The sequence below is a fragment of the Malaya genurostris genome, chromosome 2 (assembly GCF_030247185.1).
Source record: "Malaya genurostris strain Urasoe2022 chromosome 2, Malgen_1.1, whole genome shotgun sequence".
Classification (NCBI taxonomy): Eukaryota; Metazoa; Arthropoda; class Insecta; order Diptera; family Culicidae; genus Malaya; species Malaya genurostris.
In genome coordinates, this window is record NC_080571.1 from 199,855,964 (window position 1) to 199,879,881 (window position 23,918).

The 23,918-nt window shown below is 35.5% G+C and overlaps 2 protein-coding genes across 6 annotated transcripts in view; both read left to right on the forward strand.

The window, feature by feature from the left end:
- The first annotated feature begins 1,434 nt into the window (after window positions 1–1,434).
- LOC131431695 (barrier-to-autointegration factor) lies at window positions 1,435–2,107 on the forward strand. Its single transcript, XM_058597556.1, has 2 exons — window positions 1,435–1,761; window positions 1,819–2,107. The coding sequence occupies exons 1-2, from the start codon at window positions 1,636–1,638 to the stop codon at window positions 1,963–1,965; spliced, it is 273 nt and encodes a 90-aa protein (XP_058453539.1). The 5' UTR covers window positions 1,435–1,635; the 3' UTR covers window positions 1,966–2,107.
- A 2,529-nt stretch (window positions 2,108–4,636) lies between these two features.
- Window positions 4,637–23,918, forward strand: part of LOC131426985 (striatin-3) — a 69,402-nt gene continuing 50,120 nt past the window's right edge. For 2 of the 5 annotated variants that reach the window (XM_058589840.1, XM_058589839.1), the window contains exons 1-2: window positions 4,637–4,992; window positions 5,838–6,285. In XM_058589840.1, the coding sequence (XP_058445823.1) occupies window positions 5,947–6,285 (339 nt within the window). In that variant the 5' untranslated portion in view covers window positions 4,637–4,992; window positions 5,838–5,946. Of the gene's footprint in view, window positions 4,993–5,021; window positions 5,268–5,837; window positions 6,286–23,918 lie in introns of those variants that run through there. The other 3 variants (XM_058589836.1, XM_058589837.1, XM_058589838.1) reach the window with 3 other exon arrangements.

Here is a 23,918-nt window from a genome sequence, read left to right on the forward strand (position 1 = left end):
TAATTTTATTGATATATTAAATGCATCAGAAATGATCCACCCCTTGATGTTGACAGATGGTTTACTGGGCGAAATCGCAAAAAACACAACGCGAGAGATGAACAAAATTGTAATTTTGAATATACTCAAAATGATTTAAAAAGAAATATTCGTGCACATCTGTTTTGCTATTGTGTAGAGTTATAGGTCCCTCGTTCGTGCTGCAGCGTGATACACAGGGATGCCAAGTGGCAAAAAATAAAATCTGGTCCTTCCGGAAGAAAAAGTTTGGCAAAATCTGGTGCCATATTCCATATATCGGTAGTAACATGTGATTAGGGCATATCGCACGATAGGCCCTTGCAAATGTTACAAAATATAATGCTCATTGCTCGGCTCTACAACCTTCATTTACACAATAGTCGATATAATCTCGTAGATAGAAGTCCAATCTACGAAATTGTGCGCAATATGCTTGAATTTCATGTTTAAAACTTGAGTAATGAGCATTATTTTTCGTAACTTTTAAAAGGGCATATCGCACGATATGCCCTAATCACATGTTAGTACCGATATGTTAACAAAAATAAGTTCTATTTACTTCTTAACACCTCGTCTTAGACTCGTTACTAATTCAAAACCTCATGCATAGCAACTGAAAGCCTCACACAGACGTAAAGTTTGGTTCTACTTGAGCGAAACTTTGTAATTATGCTCTAGCGCCATGTCTTTATAGGCATTTATTTTCGATGATTTCTACTTATATGACGATAAGTAAGCGCTTCGCCGTGGTCAGGTCGAAGCGAAACAATTCAATGCTTTGTCGCCGATTGCATATTTCTCCAATACTAACCCGATTCACGAAAAATCAAAAACATACGATTGTAGATAAATGATTTTACTATGCATTTGACGAAAAATATCGGTTAGAAAGCATTTCTTTCGCGAGATTTCGTGCGAGTTTTGTAAACAGTTTGTGTTCTTGTGTGTTGACATTGTGAGTGTGCGAAAGAATGAGGAAAAACTCATTTAGTTTTACAACTCGCACGAAATCTTTCGATAAAAACGTTTATCAGGCACAATTTATATACGAATCGATAGAAAAATTTATTATCTAGAATCTATGTTCTTGGAATATACGTTTTCTCCCCCGTTCTCTCGCAATTTTGGGTAAAGTGCGTGAAACCCCGGGATAGGCAGCGAACTTCATCTGGCCACGGTGAAGCGCTACCTTAAATCATTCGTTACGAGTTTATTTAAAAAAAAACTGAGAAATCTGGCTTTTCGTATGCAGAAAACTTGAATATCTGGGGAAATCTACAAAATGTGGCAAAAAATATGCTTTGTCACAGTGTCTGTCGAAATGAGAAAAATCTGGAACATTGGCAACTCTGGTAATGCATGATATGTGTGTAGAATTCAGCAAATAGCCGGCAACAAACAAAAGATTCAAAATCACAACTGTCATTTTGTCAAATCTGATGAGACAAGCAAAAGCTAGTGTAAACTTAAGATTTTCGTGTATTTCGTGAAAAAACAGGAATATCCTGTCAATATATTACACGTTTGTTTGCGGTACGCCGTAGCGGAGAATTATTCAACAGAATATATTAGCATTTGTTTTCCCGGTTAAGCTACATTCACAAAGCCTGCAACATGTCAAGTACTTCGCAGAAACATAGAAATTTTGTGGCGGAGCCTATGGGAGATAAGCCAGTAACAGATCTGGCCGGTGTTGGAGATGTACTAGGAAAGCGATTGGATACTGCTGGATTTGACAAGGTATGAGGAACGCAAAAAATAATTTCTTTTATAATGGGTTTATTTTTTTTCTCGTAGGCCTATACTGTGCTTGGCCAATACTTAATATTGAAAAAAGATGCTGAACTTTTCAAGGAATGGATGAAGGACACCTGCGGAGCCAATTCCAAACAAGCGGCCGACTGCTACCAATGTTTGAACGATTGGTGCGAAGAATTTTTGTAGATTGTCCCTCCCCTTGAAGCTTTTAAACGAATTTGTGTACGTGTACGTTTCATTTTTACTACTAGAACTACGTTAACAACTAATTTCAACCAACAGATATAATTATTGAAGTATCTATACAATAAATGTGTTACTAATATGACGAATGATTGTTCGCAGTTATTAACTTGAAAAGCCAATAAGCATTGTTTTCTCTAAAATTGAAAAAGTGTACTCATTACCCATTATTTTCCAATCGCTGTCTGTATACATTCTTCGTTTAAAACAAGTATTATGCGTTGAACAGTTGTTCGCGATTTTTGTCGGGATTATGTTCCCGCTAAAAAAAGATTTCAAGACGCCTGTTTCAAATTCAATCTCATACAATACCACAAACTTCTCAGATATCACTTGATGTTTTAATTGCTCTTTGTACAAATTGGGAATTTCAAGTTGGAATTTGATTGAAAATGCCCTAAATTATTTATGTAAAAATTACCAAAGATGGGGATAGATATGAGCGAGCGACTAAGTTTAAAAGAGATATGAAAACGCATATGGTTGACTCAATATCGTATAATTGAAATACAGTTGAGTTGTGAATCATGTCTCGCGTTAATAAAACTTAAAATAAATAAAATTATTATGTTAGAAATAAACTTAAACGTTTACATAAAAAGTCTTATTTTGTTTTAGAAGTAACAAAGAACAGTATAGTTAAGTGATAAATAATGAGATATTAACACTCTTTCGATCAGGTTCAGTTCCGGTACAGCTCTGTACACGGATGGCAACATTCTTTCGCTCGTTTCAATGCCTGTTTTCACACTTGTCCTGGACCGTTTCGTGTTGGTACTGAGCCGGACAAGTGTGAATACATGCATTAAAATGTGTGAAAGAATACAACCATCCTTGCACGGAACTATGTCTGATCGGAAAGGTGTGAATAGTTCATAAGATGATTCGAAATGAGCAAATCTAAAGCGACCCTTACACGAGAATTATTTATGTCATTTTCAATTATTACTAAGTAATGACATTCCAAATTTGTATGGGGAATTCATCATTACTGCCGTTACACGTTCATTATAAATTTCATTACTTTTTAGAAATGACACTTTTAGAATGATCATGTAAAGACCGCTTAACGCACTAAGAAAAGTGGTGATTCCGCGATTCTGGATTTGTTGATTTAAAATGATATCGCATTAGACCTCCGTTACTAAGAATAGAAAATTTGTTTAAGGTTATATACAATCGTGAGGAAACAGACATTGTTGAAAAACGCAGAAGCAGTTTCCTCCGCTACTACGAAAAAAACATCGCTTTCGAATTTCTGTTCAACGTTAGTAAGTTAAGCAGCAAATGAAAGTCGGTCTAAAGAAAATTACTGAGATATAGCTGAACAAATCAAATAATGCAACTCACGTTCACTTCACTGAGAGTAAAGCAAATAATTTCGCATCTAGCAACAACAACAACAAACATTATGTGCATGAAAACCTGAAGTACAACATGCCGGTGTATATAAAAAGTGCAATCGAAATGTATGTGCAGGATTTCCCTCCAGAGGCTCATTAGAAACAATCTGTCACAAAAAGAACAAATTCTCTCCATCGAGAGGGAACAATGGAAGATCTTTTTTCTGGTGTTCTGAACGGTGTACGAAATCCTCATTACAAGCACGACATCGAGAAGTTACACATTTAAATTTTTCATCGAATTTCGGCAAAACATTGCCGAGATTTGAACAGCCGGGCACGGTTGCACCATTTAAATCTGTATTTTTTAGAAGAAATATCTGAATCGAGGGATCAAAAGTCTGTAAATCTGTATACGAATATTATAAGAAATTGAAACACAACGTAAGAAAAAGGTCATTAGAATCCGAATTTAAAGAAAACAGAGCTTTTCGTCTGACTTTTATAATGCTGTAGTTGAAAATGAATGTAAACCAAGAGAAATTGTCAGTTGCACTTGGGACCTTTTCTAATGTTCGTCGAGAAATATGGGTAACGATTATTCACGTGTTGTCATCAAACATATGATTTCAAATTGTCCTATACTCTAGACAATCTCGGATGAAATTTGAAATTTTCAGTTCACATACAGATTTGATTTAGATGATAAAACATGAGTAAATAGACTAGTCATAAAACTTTTGATCATAATTTATCAATTAATTTTATAATCCAACCCAAAAAAACAAATAATATAACAGATATGAAAACAGTACCCAACCCCACTTCTTCGAATTTGGTATTTCATGTTACGATTTCTCCATAAATATCAATCAAACATTTCACGGAAAGTTACTTAATCATTAATGATCGATTTTTTACCTAATTTTCACACGTTTTTGTATGTTAGTATTCAATTCATAAGAAAAAAAAATAAAAACCCTGCATTTTGTTCGAATCTTCAAGCAAAATCTGAAAATTATCACCATCGCTTAGTTCAAAGCTCACCACTCGGGCAGCGCAGCGATCGCAAAAGAGTTGGTTGGATTCTTCAATTAATTCGAAATTCATTCGGATCTAATAATGTAGGGTTTATAAAATTTTTATCATAACTATTGAGTATAATGACATATGTGTGTATTTTCGCCTGACGTATCTCGTCAGAGCCGAAGTTTTCGCCCCAATTCAGCATTTCTTGCACAATCGCGGCAACTCCAATCTTCCACACCAACAAATCTCACCAGGAGAAAAAAAGCATTAGAAGAAAGACGAGAACTCACTGCTCGGGACGGACGGTTGTATCGAAAAAGTTGAAAAAAGGCGTTTTGCACCATTTCGTTGTGCATTGTGTAGTAATCACGATAATACAAGAGTGGATTAAAATGGTTTAAATGTAGTTCCTGAGAAAAATTGTAATGTTCACGGATTTTCACGTTGCAGTTCGTTTTTTCTTTTAGCCTAGCTGGCTGACTGGCTAGTGGAATATCAAGAAGGTGTCCCGTCTATACGACCACCCTTCTCTGTCTCTCTTATGCAGTGATCCAACCGCGGGATTGTGTGCGTGTAGTGTTCGCGTCATCAAATCTGTGTGAGTGGCTGCCAATATGCCTGTGCAATAAGCAAAAGAGCTCGCTGAAGACTTCCGCGAGAAAGTTTTTTTTTTCTCTGTGCGATTTGTGAGGTGACAAGTATTCAGAAGAAAAATCAGACAAATTCAAATCCTGACGCCGAAAGTATTGGAAACGGTCGCTCGGTGCTGCAAAATTATTGTATAATACTTTATGGCACTATTTGCTGGAGTAAAGAATCGCGATATTATTAGGAGTGACTGCCTTGCATGTCCTCTGAAGAATCCTGGAAAAGGTTCGATTTGGAATCAAAATTTCGCAAAACGCATTCTCCATCTTTTCATCTCACTGTGCTTTTCAAATCAACATATTTAAACAAGATCAAATGCGGGATAATCGTCAAAAATGTGCGATATGTTTCCTTTTTTCCATGCATCTGCACTTAGTTTCAGTGTTGCCATGATGCATTGAACACACGGAGTTTGATGTGTTTCCAATCGCAAATCTCGAAATGTTATTATTAAGACGTTTTAACCTAAATATAGGAACAAAGTAAAGTTTTTGTTTTATTGTACACCTTGCGTGAGCCTGTAACAATTTGTGCGTGATTCTTATGATACAAGATATGCAGCAATTGATTCTCAATTAATTCGTACACGAATGACAATGTAATCATTTGTGTATTACAAGTTATAATTGTACCTAGATCATTCTATCGGATATGTCAGGTGTCAATTACAATATTTCATTTATATCTTGAACCGTTATCTTGGCAACACTGGACAGTTCAAGGCATAAAATATTCGCGATGGGATTCTCTTGTCACTCCCTATAATAATGTATCACCTTTGCAATATTCATTCAGTGGTAGTAAAAACGAAATAAGTGCGAGCATAAAATAAACGAAGGCCGAATAGTTGGCTTAAGTTTCCGGATTCTCTTTCTGACCCGTCGCGATAAATGGTGGACATGTCATGAGAATTAACAGAATCGAAGATAGAATGGATGAAAATAGTGCGCTGAACCACCAGAATGGTGCCGGTGGGCAGCTGGGCGGAATCGGTGCCGGAAGTGGTCTGCAAGGTGGAGCCGTTGGCTTGGGCGGCATGGCGAACAACAATTCGGCAGGAGGTATGAATAACAATAAACCTGTCGGAATTGGTGGATCCGCCGTCGGTGGCCAGGACGATCAGAACAACAAGGCTACACCTACTCAGTACTCGATTCCGGGAATATTACATTTCATTCAGCATGAGTGGGCCCGGTTTGAGCTAGAACGGTCCCAGTGGGATGTCGATCGTGCCGAATTACAGGTGAGTTGGTTCGAAAATCGCCAGTAATGTTTTGCTATGCAATCAATAAGTATATATTCAGAATAGATACAGGCTACTGTGGTTTGTTTTGTTATCCGTTATTGGAAAACGCTGATAACAGTCAAGATGGCAATAAAAATAACCTGACGATGAAGGTAAAATTTGTAATTACGAGAACAAAACAGCTATGTCTCAAGAATTAACTAGTCTAACGGTGTTCAATCTGTGGCCAAGATGAATTGTGAGTCCAGGACTTCCGATTTTTTCTCTTTTAAGAAAAAGTATTGGTTAGGATTTGTTATTTACATTTACAGTCAACAGTAGAACTATTTCCACGACCCATGAACATCGCACATTCTATCACGATGTTCCGAATTGCACTTTACGAGTCGCTCTCAAGTAAAATATAACAAAATGATTATGCATACTGCATCTTTAATAATGTGTTACAACTTACACGGAGAAGAACGAAACAACATCATCATTTTAAGTTATTTGTTCAAAACCAATTATTGAAGTTGTCCCAAATATATTTTTCAATTGGTTTAAAATCGTTCAATCAGGATGTTACAAGATAAAAATTGTTTGATTTTTTTAGGTTTTTAAACGTTAATTATTGTCAACTAAACAAACCTTATGGTTTTTTCGCTTGATGCAAAATCCAACTCAGTTTCGACCTCAACTACTGTCAAATGTATGGATTTGACCGCGGTTTAGGTTGGAACTGGGTTAGTTTCGGCTTCAAGCGAAATCGACATCGAATATCAGTTTCAATCAACGTAAACATTATATATCAGCTGTTTTTCAAAGAACGGCGAATCTAATGTCGTTTTCGTTTTTAAATTGCACTACACCGGTGTAGCGAAAGCTGCACTGAAACCGTTCGTTTTTACCAATTGAACTACACCAGTGCTACACTTTTTCTGCTCCGATACCACTGGTGTAGCACTCTTCAAAAGTTTGGTGTAGCTCTGTGCAATGGAATCGTTTATTGTAGTCAATGGTTACCCACTTATAAAAAAACGTTCAACGGTGGTCCTTCATTGGTCCAATACGTTGTATCATTGGTCCAATGAAAGTCCAATCAATCGTTCAACGGGAGGCCAACACGGGTCCTTCGTTTGCCGATTTTGAAACAGACCGTTGAACCGAATGCCATTTTTTTCGTTCAACAAACCCGGCAGACAGAGGTCCATTGTTGAGCCATTTTTAACATGAGGAGTTGGAGCCCCGTTGGACTAGTTTTACTGCAGAATTTCTGAAGTTTTCTCCACTCATTTGTTTAAACTAACAATACATACCTGCACAATACTTCTACTTCACGTAGAATAACAACAAATTTTCTTTCTATGTAAAGGTAAAACTTAATTTTCACACTATTTTTGCAAGAGAAAAAACAACAACAAACCGTTCCAGCAAATTGAACGAATATTTCGTGCAATATATCGTTCAACAAGCGATCAAAAATCAACAAAATTGAACGGCCTGCTGAGAGGGTACTGTTTATGTTTTCGTCATTTTTGTTCGTTTATTCATGCCTCAGTGTAGCACTGCTCCGGTGTAGTGCAAATTAAAAACGAAAACGCCATAACATTGACAGCAAATGGAGAAAATCATCGATGAATGTTTCGACTTCGGTTTTAAATCGTGTTTAGAAATTATCGTATATTCTCTGATCAATTTATGATTAGTCGATGAATTGTTAGTTTATTTTCAAAAGGCACGCAAATGTTACCACTTTCCTTCTATATCCACTGAATAAATCAACATAAAAAGAGTTTCGCCCTTTTTCGATTTGTTTACTTTTATACTTCCTGTGTGAATTATAAAGATACGCCCTTGCGCATTTTTCATGAAATTGACTGGTTTTCGCTACTAAGACAAATCTGTGAGTAGTTTTATTGTCTCTTTTACTGTTTCCAGTAATAAAAGGTTCGGTAACCATCTAAAATAAAAAACATAAATAGTTTCGCCCTTCCTTACCTCCAATTGAAGTATCGCCCTGTTTGTTGGCATGGAACACGGAGGGCGAAACTTGCGTAAACAAATGGAATGACAGTTTCGCCTTTTATAGTTCTTTGTATTACTAAGATTGAGATTTTTGTAGAATACGAATTTTTAGACAAAATTGTAGGATTTTGAAGCATTTACTGGTAGGAGAGAGAACCTCGATTTGTTTACTTTTGTAAGATACGTCCTTCTTTGAAAAAACAGCTGATATAAGCATCCCCAGTTTTCAGTTAGATGAATTCTTCAGTGGCGTCTCGTTTTCATGTGCACCTTGTGAACTGCACAACAGGTGAAATTGAAGGAATGACTACATCGTCAGTGGCATTCAATAATTTTTAAGATTCTCTATTTATTCGATAAAAGCAGCTTTAATGGTACCAATATAAAATAATAAACGACTTTGTCCACAGTACAATATACACAAATTCACCTTAAGCTACTTGCGTTTGATGGTCAATGACAGCACAACGATCTGTTCATATCGCATTGCCGTGACCAATACGTGGCGCTATGAACTCGAACACTTTACCTTGTGCTTCAGAATTCCGTGTATTTACACACATCCCATATACATCCAACCAGTGTTGGTGATTGCCGATAATTTGAAAGAAGCTGCTCGATATTTCTCTATATTGTATACAATGCTACAAGAACTCGTGTCTCTCAATGCATGAACTGTGAGAGAATTTTTCTACATTTCTTCGCTCCACTTCACGGCCCTCTATGATTCGACTTGATGATTCTCATATTAGGTTGCAATATTCCAAAACCCTTGTGTGGAGCATTCACATTCACATAGACACAAAGGTTAAATGCACATAGTTAGAATAAATGGCAATAGTAAAATGATTTATCGCAATTATCAACTGCCCGTATAGAATCGGTTCCCGAAACGAGAATAAGCGACAGTTTTTTTGCTTCAGACAGAATCCCCACAGCTGCGTGCTAACCCGTAATGCTTAGACGGGTTATCGAGATAAATTCGCTCTCGCACTGGTGCCCATTCCTTGTTAAATGAAACATGCCGGTTTTTTGTTGCTGAGATGATATCCGTCTCTCTTTGATGGCACTGATTGAATCGTGTGAAGAGTTGGTAGAGAGCGTTCTTTGATACGATAAAACCCATCCTTGCATCCAACTGAGAATTTCATGTATCTCTTGATACTGTATTAGTATCGTTTTGTGTACTCGAGGTACGGCACAGATTCAAGAGGAGAAGGAGTAATCTCAGCTCAGCTCGAAGATTTGTAATTCTCTCTGTTACGTTTGGCTCTGTGAGAACTTGTATGCACACCTTCAGGAGAGGCTTCAGTGGCTTACGCTTATGGCAGTTGAAAACAAATTGCTGTCTCAGTTGCAACGTCGAAGCGGTTTTATTAATGAAGTTACAAGCGAATATCTATTCCTCAATATTTAGTTTTCACTTTCGACGAACTGTTACATCTGATATCATACCATATTAGCAGTGCACAGCCCGTAAATTTTGTCACAAGACTCCACTGGAATTTTTATTTTCTCAAACCTGTAGGCAGCTAGTCGAATTGTTGGGTTTGAAATTGAAAATTGTCAACGATTTGCGGTTTTGGTCATTTAAAAATTCAGCTAAAATTTTCATTAACTATATAATCAATCACCCTGTCATTTGAAACGGCAAAGTTTCACAGCGAACGGAATATCCCGGCGCTTGAACTTAAAACATGATTTTCGAAAAATTAAAGAAATTGCTGCGATAAAGTGCAAGTCATTTAGTACATAGCTCGAAGAAACCGGAATTTAACCGGAAGATATGTTTGTGGATACCATGTTCTTGAACACTTTCCATCATTCTGACAATGCTGAGCAGGTATTCCATAAGTCATTAGGAAATATTGATTAGTTAGTGTTGTTTTGGGAAATTGGATACAAGTTCGTCGATTGTGAACTGAATTCATACATGGAAGACAATTGATAAATTTTTTTAGACCGGGAAAATCAAGAGCCTTTAGAAGCGAACAAATTACACGTTTACTGCCCGGGTGAGATATTGAACCGGTAATCAACCAAGTTGTGTGTAACCCGACACTGAATCGAAGAAAATTTACAGCGTTTGGATATCACATTTTCTGCATCTCGGATGTCCGAATTACTATGAAAAGAATTCGGATAATATGCCAAAACCGTTGTTGGAGGAAGTAGTATAAATTTTCAGCAAATACAATAAAACTCATTTTGAGATATTTTGTTTTTTTTTATGATAGATTTTTTTTTATTTGACTCATTTGCTTTAGCTTAACGTGGCCGATTGTCTTGTTGTTATAGGAGAAGAAGGGACGCCGTATTAACGGGGCGGCATACTCCCCTAGAGTTAGTAAAGGAATGTGAGGAGGGGAGATATTTCGTTGATTTGGCATAATTCAGATTCCAAGTCATCCAATCCGGAACGTATCAAGCAGATGGATAGATTTAATATCGGATAGTCTACGGTTCAGTTCTATCTGTACATTGACTTTTCCTACAAAATCGATTTCTGAACACCAACTGATATGATATAATGATATAACATACATAACAGAAAATACAGCGTTCTACCTAAAAATTTCTCTTATCTTTCTGACAAGTTCGATTGTTCTTGAATTTTTAAGTTTGTTTTAAATCTCAGTTGATTGTAGTCAAACTTGAGCTTGAAGTATGGTTGAATTCACCTTAGAATTTCAAATGTCAAATTGAAAGAATCAATATCATAGTTATTCCAAACATATATTTGTGGAAAGTGCTTTCAAACCAGAACTAATAACAACCTAATATTTTAGTTTATTTCAAAGAAACACTGTCAGTTACAGTAAATCAAAAATATAATTTGAACGTAGCAATTCGACTGAAGTTACATAAAATATAATTTATTTTATCATACTTTTTTATCGGCAGTATGTTTAGTATGCATAAGAAATACGGAACTGACCCAGGGTAGATTCATCAAACGAACAATTTCACGAAACTGAGTAGAGTTTGCACATATAAACGGGAATATCAAGTTCGAAGCCGACCGTCAAACAAACGGAGTTAGAATGGACACTGGGATGGTTTCGCCGTCTAGCGAAAACAGCATTAATTTAAATCGTACAAGCAGACAAAATTAATTATCGATGATTGTCAAATGAATAGAACTCAGCTCACGTAAAGTTTAACTATTTCTTCGATGAAGAGTGGTATGATAATGGCCCTTTCTGTTCTTTATCATTGTTTATCATTGAGCTTTTTGTTTAATTTAACCAATCTAACGTTTTTTGTCTTTCTATAACTCTCAAAATCGACTTTAGGCCCACAGGACCGTGTTTCTTATACCATTAGAATCAATTTGACAAAAACATGCACTCACTTACCTCGAAATATTCTACATTCCATAGAGATCTGACTTCCGGTTTCGGGAATTACCATAAAAAATGTGCAATAATTTGTCCAGAATGTGTATTTATTTTTGTCGAAGATGGCAGAACCCATTTTCACAACCTTAGACTTAAGCGTGAAGCATCAATTTTTGAATTCCTTACGAATTTTGCTTCCGGTTCGGGCATTACAGCATGATTAGAAAAAAACGACAAATTTCATCGTTTACTTCAATAGAAGATGATGAGCAAATTTTTCCATAATATTAAATAAATTCCTCTTATTAACAAAACTTGTTAGTTGACGACCACTTAAACTTAGATCGGACATACCGGATTCCGGTACCGGATAAGCTGGAAATAGTGGTCAAAATCTGCAAAATGGAACTAACTTCATTTTCGCAGAGATGTCACAACCAATTTTCACAAACTTCAAATGAAACGTCTTAATTCTCATACGGAACTCCTGAATTTTGTCCGGACATGACTTTCGGTTAGTTCTGAATGTGCTTATAATTTTAAACCGTCGCGTAGATGAAAAAAACGTTTTTTTTTTATAAATTGGACCTAAAACTATCACTAATTGAAGGTTTTGTTATTGGTTGGTCATACGAACGCACTTCGGCTATAACGGTCACCGGGTTCAAAAACTCCATAATCGAACTCACTTCTTTTTTTTCTCAAAGATAGCTGAATCGACATTCAAAAACTGGGATTTCAATGGAAGATCTTATGGTTTCTTAAGCTAATTATGAGTTTTATCCGCAACCGACTTTTAAATTTCGCACCATTTCTATTTATAGGTTGTTAATGCCCAAACAAACATTTTTGTTACCTTTTAAGAGTCAAAGGATAGTATTTTGAAGAATACCACAGTGTTATATATTATGTGGTATGATATCAGATGTAACAGTTCGTTGTAAGTGAAAACTGATATTTACTTGTGTTTTTCAATACAATGAAATAGTGTTATACTTTTTATTAAACTGTCAATAAATTCATCAATAAAACCGCTTCGACGCTGCAACTGAGACAGCAATTTGTTTTCATCTGCCATAAGCATCAGTCACTGAAGGTGTACATATAAGTTCTCACAGAGCCAAACGTGACAGAGAGAAAAACAAATCTCAGAACTGAGCTGGGTAATTACCTCTCTTCTTGAATCTGTGCAGTAAAGGTCAAACCGCACATGGCCGATGCCGACATCGCCGAGTTTTGTTTTCGCTCTTCGGTTATGACTGAGCTGCCGGCGTGCGCATGTATAGGTACGCCGGACATCATTCGATAGACTAATCAGTTCATAACAGTTTATACTGTAAACTGTCAATACGGCCGAGTCTAAGACGAAACGTAAAGAATAATTAAAACGGATATGTGCCCTAAGGACAAAATATGTTAACCCCTAAATGATTATATATTAGTTTTTATTTTGCCGGAGCGTCTATTTTACATAAAATAATAAAATTTTAAAGTGATATAATTTTAAAAGAAAACCAATTCTCGAAAGGAGCCTCGGAGACCCATAGCATAATATACCATTCGACAAAATCTGAACATATGTATGCATGGATGTGTGTGCACTAGGGTGGGACAAGGTTGTATGGGAAAAAGATGAAAATGTTTATTTTCTCGCTCCACCAAACTTTTCGTTTTCCTTTTGGGTCCCTAAAGCAACATGCAAAATTTCAGCCCGATCGGAGAAACTATATTTTCGCGCTCACGGTTTAAAGTTTGTATGGGATTTAGTATGGAGAAATTCACTTTTAACAAAAAAATCGGCTGGAGATCAACCTATGAACTCTAAAAATCGGCGCATATAATATTTTCGTAGGAAATTTAACGAGAAAGAAAACTTTAGAAGACCGCAAAACAATCCGACATTTGTAGAAAAAGTTATTAAAGAAAAACAGACACAAGGTCTGAACAATGGCTCATTCCATAATATATCTAGCACCACTGCTGCTAGTGAAAGTAACATGATGTTACTTCCCTTTAATGTGCTATAACGGTTGATCCGTTTTGTTTGATGTCTTCACGATAGTTACTCAGCAGAGTATAAAGATTATTTTTAAGTGACAAACCATGCTCCAAACCTTACACTAAAGACACAAAAAGTCATGTAAATTGTGTTTTTGTGTGCATAAAAAAGTACCACCAATAAAAATTACTATATCTTCTAAACTATAAGTGATAGAGAGTTTATATATTCCGCAAAGTTTTTGGATTTGAGTTTATCTAAAATATTGTAGAAGATTTCAAAAACCTATTTCTTCAAATTAAAAAGTTTGACTTTTTTGTGTCTTTACAGTGAGTTTTGGAACATGACTTGTCACTTAAAAATAATCCTCATACTCAGCTGAGAAACTTTTGTGAAGACATCAAACAACTAAAATCAACCGTTGTAGCATAATAAAAGAAAGCACAATCATATTACCACCACTAGCAGCAGTGGTGCTAGATATATTAAGGAGTGAGCCATTGTTCGGACCTTGAGTCGGTTTTCCTTTAATAACTTATTCTACAAATATCGGATTGTTTTTCTGTCTTCTAAAGTTTTCCTGCACGATAAATTTCCTACGAAAATAACACATGGACTGATTTTTAGAGTTCACAGGTTGATCTCCAGCCGATTTTTTTGTTAAAAATGAATTTCTCCATACTAAATCCCATACAAACTTTAAAGCGTGGGCGCGAAAATATAGTTTCTCCGATCGATCTAAAATTTTGCATGATGCCTATGGGACCCAAAAGGAACACGAAAAGTTTGGTGGAGCTGATATCTATTTTTTGTCCCACCCTAGTGTGCACCTTCCAAATATTTTTTCACCGCTCAATTTTCTCGGAGTTTTGCCACTATTGGTCCTTTGATCAAGTTCGGAAATCGAATGCTGTCATTCCTGGTTCCAGAGATATAATAGCATAAATGACGTATCCGACAAAACCCTTTCTATTTCTCACGGCTCAATTTCTTCGGAGATTAGCACAAGACTAGTCCAGTTGACTCAGTGCTCGGTGGGCATTGTATGAGTTGACCGAAGATCCGCTTCTTTACCACCAAATTGTGCTCACTAACAAGGCACATTTTTAGCTCAATGGGTTTGTGAACAAACAAAATTGTCGTTTCGAATCCTCACGAAGTTTTCGAGACACCATTACAACCAGAAAAGTGCACTTGTTTGGTGCAGAATTCACGCTGGTGGCATAATCGGAAACAACGTCACGGTGGATGGGCCATGCTAATTGTCTCGAATTGATCTTTCAAATAATAGCCAATTTTGGGCCAAAATTTACATTTATGTACATTTAGGGGTTTTTGGTTTGTACGTAAAGTACATATTTAGTTTCGATTTCTTCGCGTTTCGCCTTCGGCTCATCAGTGCTTAAAGCAGTTCAAATTGATCCGCCATCTCCGCCTTACAGTTCAATTTGAACCGCTAAGCAGACGCAAAGTCCACACTATTTATGTGACCCTTTACATATTTGTGTTTTCTATTTAAACCAAAGTTTTCATATTCTAAATATAGCTGCTCATCAGTTCATTTAACTTGAACTGAAGTTCGTACATGCGTTCTTCCCTTTTAGAACTCGCTCTTCGCTAATAAATTCACTTTCTTAATTCTATTCACTGGAACAGCTCGAGAAGCAAATTGTTCTGCTGAGCCAAAGAGAATTCAATTACAGGTCTTATATGCAGAGTATACTTGAATTAAAAAATACGCACTTTCTCAAATTATAAACTCTCTACTGAACAAGTGTAGTGCAATATGCATCTGAAGCAAAATAATACTATAATTTAAGTAAACGTATAAACTCAAAAAAGAACACATTTTAGTGGTAATTTTTCTATGGTAGAACTGCGGGGTCGTGTAAAAAGGCGTATGGGTAATGTCAGAAACAAACATAATCGAATTGATGTGAGTATACGAAAAAAAACTTGTTTTTATCCGCCTAGTGGTATAATGATGCATTTCTCATTTCAATCATACTGTCATATATAATACTGTGGCATTCTTCAAAATAATTTTCTTCGATTCTTGAAAAATAACCGAAATCGGTTTGTTTAACCGTCTACTAATAAAAACTATAAAATTTTTAACACACTTTTCCCTGTATTTCCGGATCCGAAAGTCGGATCAGCATGAAATTCAGGAATTCTTTATGGGACCAAAGGACCTTTCAGTTAAACCTAAGTTTGTGAAAATCGGTCGCGCCATCTATGAGAATAGTCAGAACATATATTTTCATTTTTTTTGCACTTTTTGTCTCATAACTCCGGAAACGTCAAATCTAAATTAAATTCAGGAATTTTGTATAGGACCACCTTTCATTTGAATCTGAGTTTGTGAAAATCGGTTTAGCCATCTTCGAGAAAAGTTAGTGCAAAAAAACGTTACATACACGGAAAGACCGAAATTAGCATTTTGGCGAAAAAATTAGTTAATTTTCTGATTTTAGTTAGTTATTTTTTGAGACAACTAAAAAAATCTTACTTTTGCTAATTTAGATTTTTTAATTCTAATTCTCTTAATAATAATAAAAAAATATTTGTTGAAATGGCTATTTTTTTAGTTGAATTCACCAAATAAACGTGCTGTCATTTCTTAGCTAAGACACGCTTCATATCCATTCAACTAATTTTTTTGTTGAGTTAGAGAAATAAAACGTTGTTTTCAACCAACATAAATGGTTGAATTGGTTTCTGCAATTTGCAGCTATATGGCGCTCGTTAACACTGTAATGACTACTAGCCACTAGATGGCACACTACTACCGAAAAAAATTTCAGTCGCGGTTATCTTTTCTATATTTGCAGGTATAAATACGATGTTGTATTGGAGAAAAAGACATAAGCGAAACATAAACTTCTTTTTGAAAAATTTTACTTCTAAATCGCTGTTTTCTTCATTCGACTTCGCGAAATCAGCTCTCTCACTGAAAACTTCGAGCACTCGGAAAACAAAAACCGAATACAAGTAATACACCGGACGGCGTCGCCCGGCAGGTTAGAAGATACTAAAAATATCATTCGATAATACAATTAGAGTGCAACATTCGAAACTCACTTCACTGTTTCGCGTAAAAACATTATTACCCACAATCGCTTCAACTGCGCACAAATTCTGAATAAATACACTTTCCACTAACAGTTTACGTCATTTTTACATATCGGTTTAGAAATTTATATATGGATATATCGTAACACATGCGAAAAACATCTAAACAATTTGCGAGCAGTTTCAAAAAGACTGTCCCTTTTAGCTTTTTAATGGATTGTTTTGCTTTGAGACTGCTGTCCTTCAGTAATGACGGTGATAGATAAATAGAATCAAAGTTTCTGATTTTAATAACGAAATTAGTTGTCAATGAGAATTTCGTGTTGGATTGAAATATTGCTGGTTTGTGTCCAGAATATTCGCCAACTAAACACATTCTCTAAAAATAAGAGTTTTTTTCAGCACAGTAAATTATAAATTTTAACTAGTTTTATAGTTATTTTGGAAATTTTGTTGTTAAAATCAACTAATTCAAAAACAGTAATACGAATGAGGCGCAGAGCTAATTTCGGTCGTTCCGTGTACACTCACACAAACACATTTTGCGTACTCGACGAACTGAGTCGAATGGTATATGACACTCGGTCCTCCGGGCCTCGGTTCAAAAGTCACTTTTCACAGTAATTGCATAACTTTTCTAAATGAGAAAGGCAAAAATTATGAATCAGTTTATTATAATGGGAAAAAATATCGTAAACAGTTCTTCGGGATCGATGCATTGGTCCTAAAATATACAGACTGACAGATTTCTGAAGTTTCTTCGAAGTTTCACAATGTTGACGTTATTTTTATAAATTATCTACAGAATATCAAAGAAATAATTCACTCGCTGATTTAATTATTACTGTACTGCTGATTTGATTATTTCAATGGAGAAAATATTGTACAATTTTTATATCAATTCTAAAAATGAACCGATTAACTGTAACGGCTTTGAAGTTTAAAAATGCTGAAATTTTCCTTGAAAGCGAAAAACTTGTTCAATAATGTAGGATGCTTGGAATCAAAACACCATTTCGAAAGTTACCTAAAAACCTGTGTGGTGCACCAATGATGAGGCGAATAGTACCATTCTCAGCTTTCAACGACCATTTAGACTAACTTCGTCCGGATTTGGTTTTAATTTACCACAGAGTCGAACTAAATCTAACTTTTTAAATATTATTATAAACTGTCATTAGGACCATACAGTATCTGTTGATTTTCAAGAACAAATAAATGAATGTGCGTCTATACTGTTGTGATTAGCAACAAATTGCGTAAAATCACTATCGTTACGTCCTATTCTGTCTAACTTATGTTCGAAGAAATGTTCGAACTAGATGCTAATTGAATTTTCATCGAATGTTTGTTTCAACTTTGTTACACCTCTGCATATTATTACATATCAAGTGATACAGTAATGTCAAATTTTACTTTTCAGATTTTTCCAGAATAGTTGTGTTGCAGATTTTAATGCGTTTATTATTTCAAGACAAAGTTTGGATGAAATGGTCGAGCAGCGATCTTATTTTAATTGTTATATTCGTTCAGTTGATCAGTGACACTAATATGTCGTTCATTTTATCAAAATTGACGTCCGAGATTACGAAAGATAAACACGTGCCATAAGCTTTTCTCCTTAATGCTAGCTGATTTCGAAAGTTTCAAGAAATCTTATTTTATGGCTATCAATGGCCACTAAAAATTTAGTCACAATCTATTGAGAATATTTACGAATACATGTAGTAAGAATTTTGTTACTATCTTCATTACATCATGAGGTATTGACGATCAAGTTCTACCCCGATCAATTTTGTGCCAGAAAGTGATGATTTGTGAGCATTAATTCTTTGTTGTCATTTCAAGAAAAATGTTACAGAGTAGTTGCACGAACGTTGAGGCATATGGTGATCATGCTCTATCAGAAGCAACATACAGAAAACGGTTGAAACTGTTCGGAGATAATGAGTTTGATATGAGAAATGAAGAACGTGGAAGACCATCAAAAAAGTTTTAAGACGCCGAATTGCAAGCAATATTGGATAAAGATTCAAGCAAAATCGAATGGCAGCACTGTTCAATGTTGTACAACAAACAATTTCGGACTATTTAAAAGCTATGGGAAATGTCCAAAAGTGTGAAACATGGGTGCCACATGAATTGAATGAAAGACTGATAGAAAATAGAAGAAACATGTGAAACTTACCTTCAAAGACATGAAAGAAAATCAGTTTTGCGATGAAAAGTGAATTTATTTTTAGATTTCTAAACAGAAATCCGGGATAACCATCAACATCGACTGCAAAACCAGATCGATTCGAGAAGAAGGCAATGTTCGATTTTTATTGGGATCAGGAAGGTGTGATATATCATGAGCTTCCAGAACCTGGAGAAAGTGTTGATACTAATTTAAACCGTGAATTGATCTAAAACGACCTGAATGGAAAGTGATATTGTTACACGATAATGCACCTGGAAAACAAAACCCCCTCAGGATACAATCGAAGTATTTGACTGGGAGCTACTACTTCACCCACCGTATTCATCAGACTTGACCCCTTCCGACTCCCATTTGTTTTTATCGATGATGTGTCACGTATTGGCTCAGCAGCACCACGATTCCTATGAAGAAGTCGAAAAGTGGGTGTCGGATTAGTTTGCTTCGAAAAACAAATATTTCTATTGATGTGGTATCCATAAATTTCAAGAAAGGTAGTCAATATCTGAACAAAGCAATGGCCAATATTTGGAGTATTTTCTGGTATTGTCTGGTTCATCATATTTTGTTGTCGATTTATTTTAGTCTAGTTTTAGGACAACTACTACGAGCCGGCTGAATGTGAAAATTCTACTAGGTCGGGTTTCGAACATACGATGCCTATTTTATTAGACAAATGTTTTACTTCCCGCATCATCGACCCACGTATGAATATATTTATTACAAACATTGGAGGCATTCAAAATTACCTATTGTTATGGATGACGGAGTTTGCATTAATGATTTTTTGTTTGGGAGTCGTGTAAATAAATTTAAGAAAAATAAACTTTTTTTTAAACGTGAACGTTCATCACTTTTCTATGACTGTGCTGTCGTTATGGAAACACCAGAAAAATACATTTCAAGAAATAAGCTCTACACGTATTGCTACATGAGAAACGAAAAATCCCAGTTCTGACTGATTTGTACTGTATTTCGAACTAACCTGCAATTATACACTTTTTAACGGTTATCTCCAAAGTTACATAAACTGAAAACCTCCTTCACCTGTAGGAACGTTTCTACCACCTCGTGTAGTATAGTAATAATCGTACAACTGTGGCTTCAGCATGTCATGAATGGAAGCAGACACAAAGAAGACGAAAACTGGTTACGTTCTGGTTCACGTAACATCGATAACAGCGACTCAACGAGCAGAAAAGAAAAGATGAAAAAAATCAGTTATACCAGTCCGCGAAAACATCCACACGCGCCCGGTTAGTTTGAATCAGTTTCCCCGATTCTCGACCAGCTGCCGCGACTGACGCATAAATACCACTACACGTAAACAAAACTCCAACACCGCTACAGCAAAATGATTCGGATGCAAAGCTAAACTGGCGTTCGATGAACTGGGCAAGTCGACAAGTCATTGACTGAGAAATTATCTACCGTTCTACTCTCTTGCACGATACAGAATGACCTTGAGATAGGATAGAAATCTTCCTGCTATGCTTTCTATAAAAAAATCAAGACACGATATTTGTTTACGTGTAGCAGAACATCATTCTGTCATGGTTCATGTTTTTTTTTCGTTCATCCATTTCTTGATCGTTAATATAATTGGGAATTCAATACGGAAGCCCTCATAGATACTAGGGCGTTTGTTTCGCTCGAAAGTGATCTGGGGGCGTTTCATCTTCATTCAAATTCTACCGCATTTTTTTAATTATTCGAAGAGCTGTTATTCTTTGAACGGGTTAATTTGTCGGAAAATCCAAAGCGAATGATTTTCTTGTGTTCCAAAAAGAGTGTAAAGTCTCACGTCTAATTGTGTTTGAACTAATTTCCTGTTCTAGATGTGTTGATAACTCTTTTTGATTGATGCCAAGGACGACATTCATATTAGATCAGATTTTTACAACTTTTCGTTTCGTTAGCACAACCAAACAGATTGCGTTATGATACTAAAGATCACAATTTCTTGCTGAATGTTATTAACATAATACTTCGATTGCAAGGTACGCACATTGATAAGTGATTGCGGGGAATGGGATTCAATTTTCATTACAAACAATTTTGATTAAAAAAATGTAATCTAATTGTGACCATTTCTAGTTCTATCATTTATGATTCACGCTTCTTTTTTTGAGTGGATGTCGACCGTTTTGATACTGTGATACATTTCTAACCGATGAATTTGATTGGTACTACAATTAGTAGTACAGAGTTTTCACAAAAGGGCCAGCGTTGTGCTGGAATTGGTTACCTTCGCGTATTTATATGTTACGGTAGGGATAACATCCAAACTTACACTTTCAACGTGAACTTTTCGGTTTCAATTGAGAAGGAGGCTCATATTTATCAGAAATTTACATGATAATCTATCTTTATCACTGATATTATCGTTGCCGGGAATATATCGCGTTGGAAAAGTTTCCAATCCTGCTACCAACCCTTACACTTAGTAGATTGTTTGCATGATAAATGTAACTCTATGTTTGAAGTTCAAAGCCAATCTTTTACAATTACTGGTCCTGCTAAAGATCTAAAATCTTTTTCACTCTTGTTAGCTTTTGACAAAACAAACTCATTTCGAGAATACTACCTTCGGATTCCGATTCCAAAAGCACCGGAAGAAGTGATTAAAAGACTCCGGAATATAACTTATATCGATTTCTCTGACGTGCTTTGGTCGATTTCAGCAAAGGAACTTTTTTTCTAATGGAAAGCAGAGGTTTTATTGTCCCATCGACTGTTATTGCATTTTATCCGAATTTGACTTCCTATTCCGGGATTACAGAGCGATGAAGGAATGTATTAGATTTCAATAACGAGCAGCAAATTCTTTTAAGGATACAATGTTTAGAAGCCTAGGAAATTTATGTGAAAGTATTGGTGAAGCCACACCTTTACCATACGGTAATGATATTAGTGAGAAGTGAAGCTGCCTGCTGCAATAATAAACAAATTATTGAAATTATTCAAATTTTCTATCAGAATGAAGTTGGCATATCTAATATGATTTTCGCATAAGAGAAATTTTTTTAGATTTTAGAATATAAGAATAGAATTCTTTTCGTGAAGATTTTTGAAATTTTCAATTTTTGCAAACGATGGATTCTTAGATACATATTGGTGTGCTTGGCAAGTGAGATTGTCAGAGAAGGCGATTGGTTGTATTTATTGGACCTATTCTTTCACATTCGTTGCTTACATCTTTCAATTTCGAAAGAATTGCAATACTTGAACTGTATATTTACTTTTTGCGTTCCTTGACAACGGTGGATAAAAGAACAGAGTTTTGGATAACTTGGAATAAAAAATATATTGGAAATGAAACTTTTCATTGTTTAAAAAAAATACGAAATTTACAATTGTGCTGTGCAGAAGTAGTATAGACCTATTTGTTTTGATCATATCAAATCAAATAAAATCAAAAAAATAATTTATATTTTAGGGGCTGTTCATAAAAGACGTCACGCCGCAAGGGGGGAGGGGGGTGTTTCATAAAACGTGTTCTTTTGTGACAAGGGGTAGGGGGGGAGGTTTTTCGAATGTGACGTCCAATATTTTCAATGAGCGCATTTTTGAAATTTCCTGAAAAACTCTCCACAATAAACGTTTACATTTTATAGAAAAACGTGTATTTGTTGATGTAAAAGCTTCTTCTTGTGAATTTGGAAATGAATGATGCAGGAAATCATTTCTGTTGTGATCAGCAAAAGTGCACGGAGGAGCGAGTAAATTAGCCAAAATAATAAACTTTGCCTAATATGAGTAAAAAAAAGATGCCTTCAAACGGTTTAACTTAAGTTATGCACTGACAATTTTGTCAGTAATTTGATTTTCTAGTATTGATAATAGTATATCATAAGAATTTCTCTTATCTCAAAGCTTATCGAATCATCCAATGATTGAACTTACATAAATCAAGAATCATTTTAGCTCAAAATCACTACCCATTGTGTGACGGAAGATCAGTACCGATATTGATCGATGTGATTTAAAATTCACTGATCAAATGATCATGAAAAGATTCTCCGGCAGTGATCTCGTTTTGATGAGGTTTTGGCCTTTATTTTCTCAGCCCTGTATGCTACACTAAGGAAATATTATTCTTTACCTAAAACAATAATATATCTGTGTACCCCTAGGAGGAATAAAACAGATGATTTAAATGTTTCATCAATTCCAACCAAATACTTTTGTTAATTTATATAATTGATATTAATAAAATAATTCCGATGATTTCGTAGTTTTAGGGATATTTTTTAATCTAATGACAGCATGTAATAAATCGATTTATCCCTCATATTTGTATGGTTTGTCATACACATTGAGAATGTATTGAGATGAATTTTATTTAGTTTGAATTCGTGACATGTGACATAGGGGGGTTGGAGGGTCTTTGCTTCTGTGACAATTTGTGACAAAGGGGGGATGGGGAGTCAAAAATCGTCAAAAAAGCGTGACGTCTTTTATGGATAGCCCCTTAGAGCATTTTATAGATTTTTGCATTTCTCATATTGAAAGGCTATACAATCACTGTGAAACTCTACTTTTTAATCGAGGTCCGGAGAGCCGAATGTCATATACCATTCGACTCAGCTCGACGAACTGAGCAAATGTCTGTGTTTGTATGTGTTTATGTATGTAACAAAAATATGCTCTCATTTTTCTCGGAGATGCCTGAACCGATTTTTACTAACTTATATTGAAATGAAAGGTCTTAAGGTCCTATAGCTTGCTATTGAAGTTCATTTGGATTCGACTTCCGGTTCCGGAGTTACAGGGTAATATGTGAAAATCAGAGAAAAAATGTGCACTCAATTTTCTTGGAAACGGCTTGACCAATTTTCACAAACTTAGATTCAAATTAAAGGTCTTATAGTTTCCAAAAAAAATTAGAATTTTTTATTCTGATCCGACTTCCGAATTTTATGAGTATTTTTCCACGAACGATGGTCAAAATATACAAATACCATAAAATTCTACTACTGGTCCCCTCTTTTCCTGTTCCGGAAAC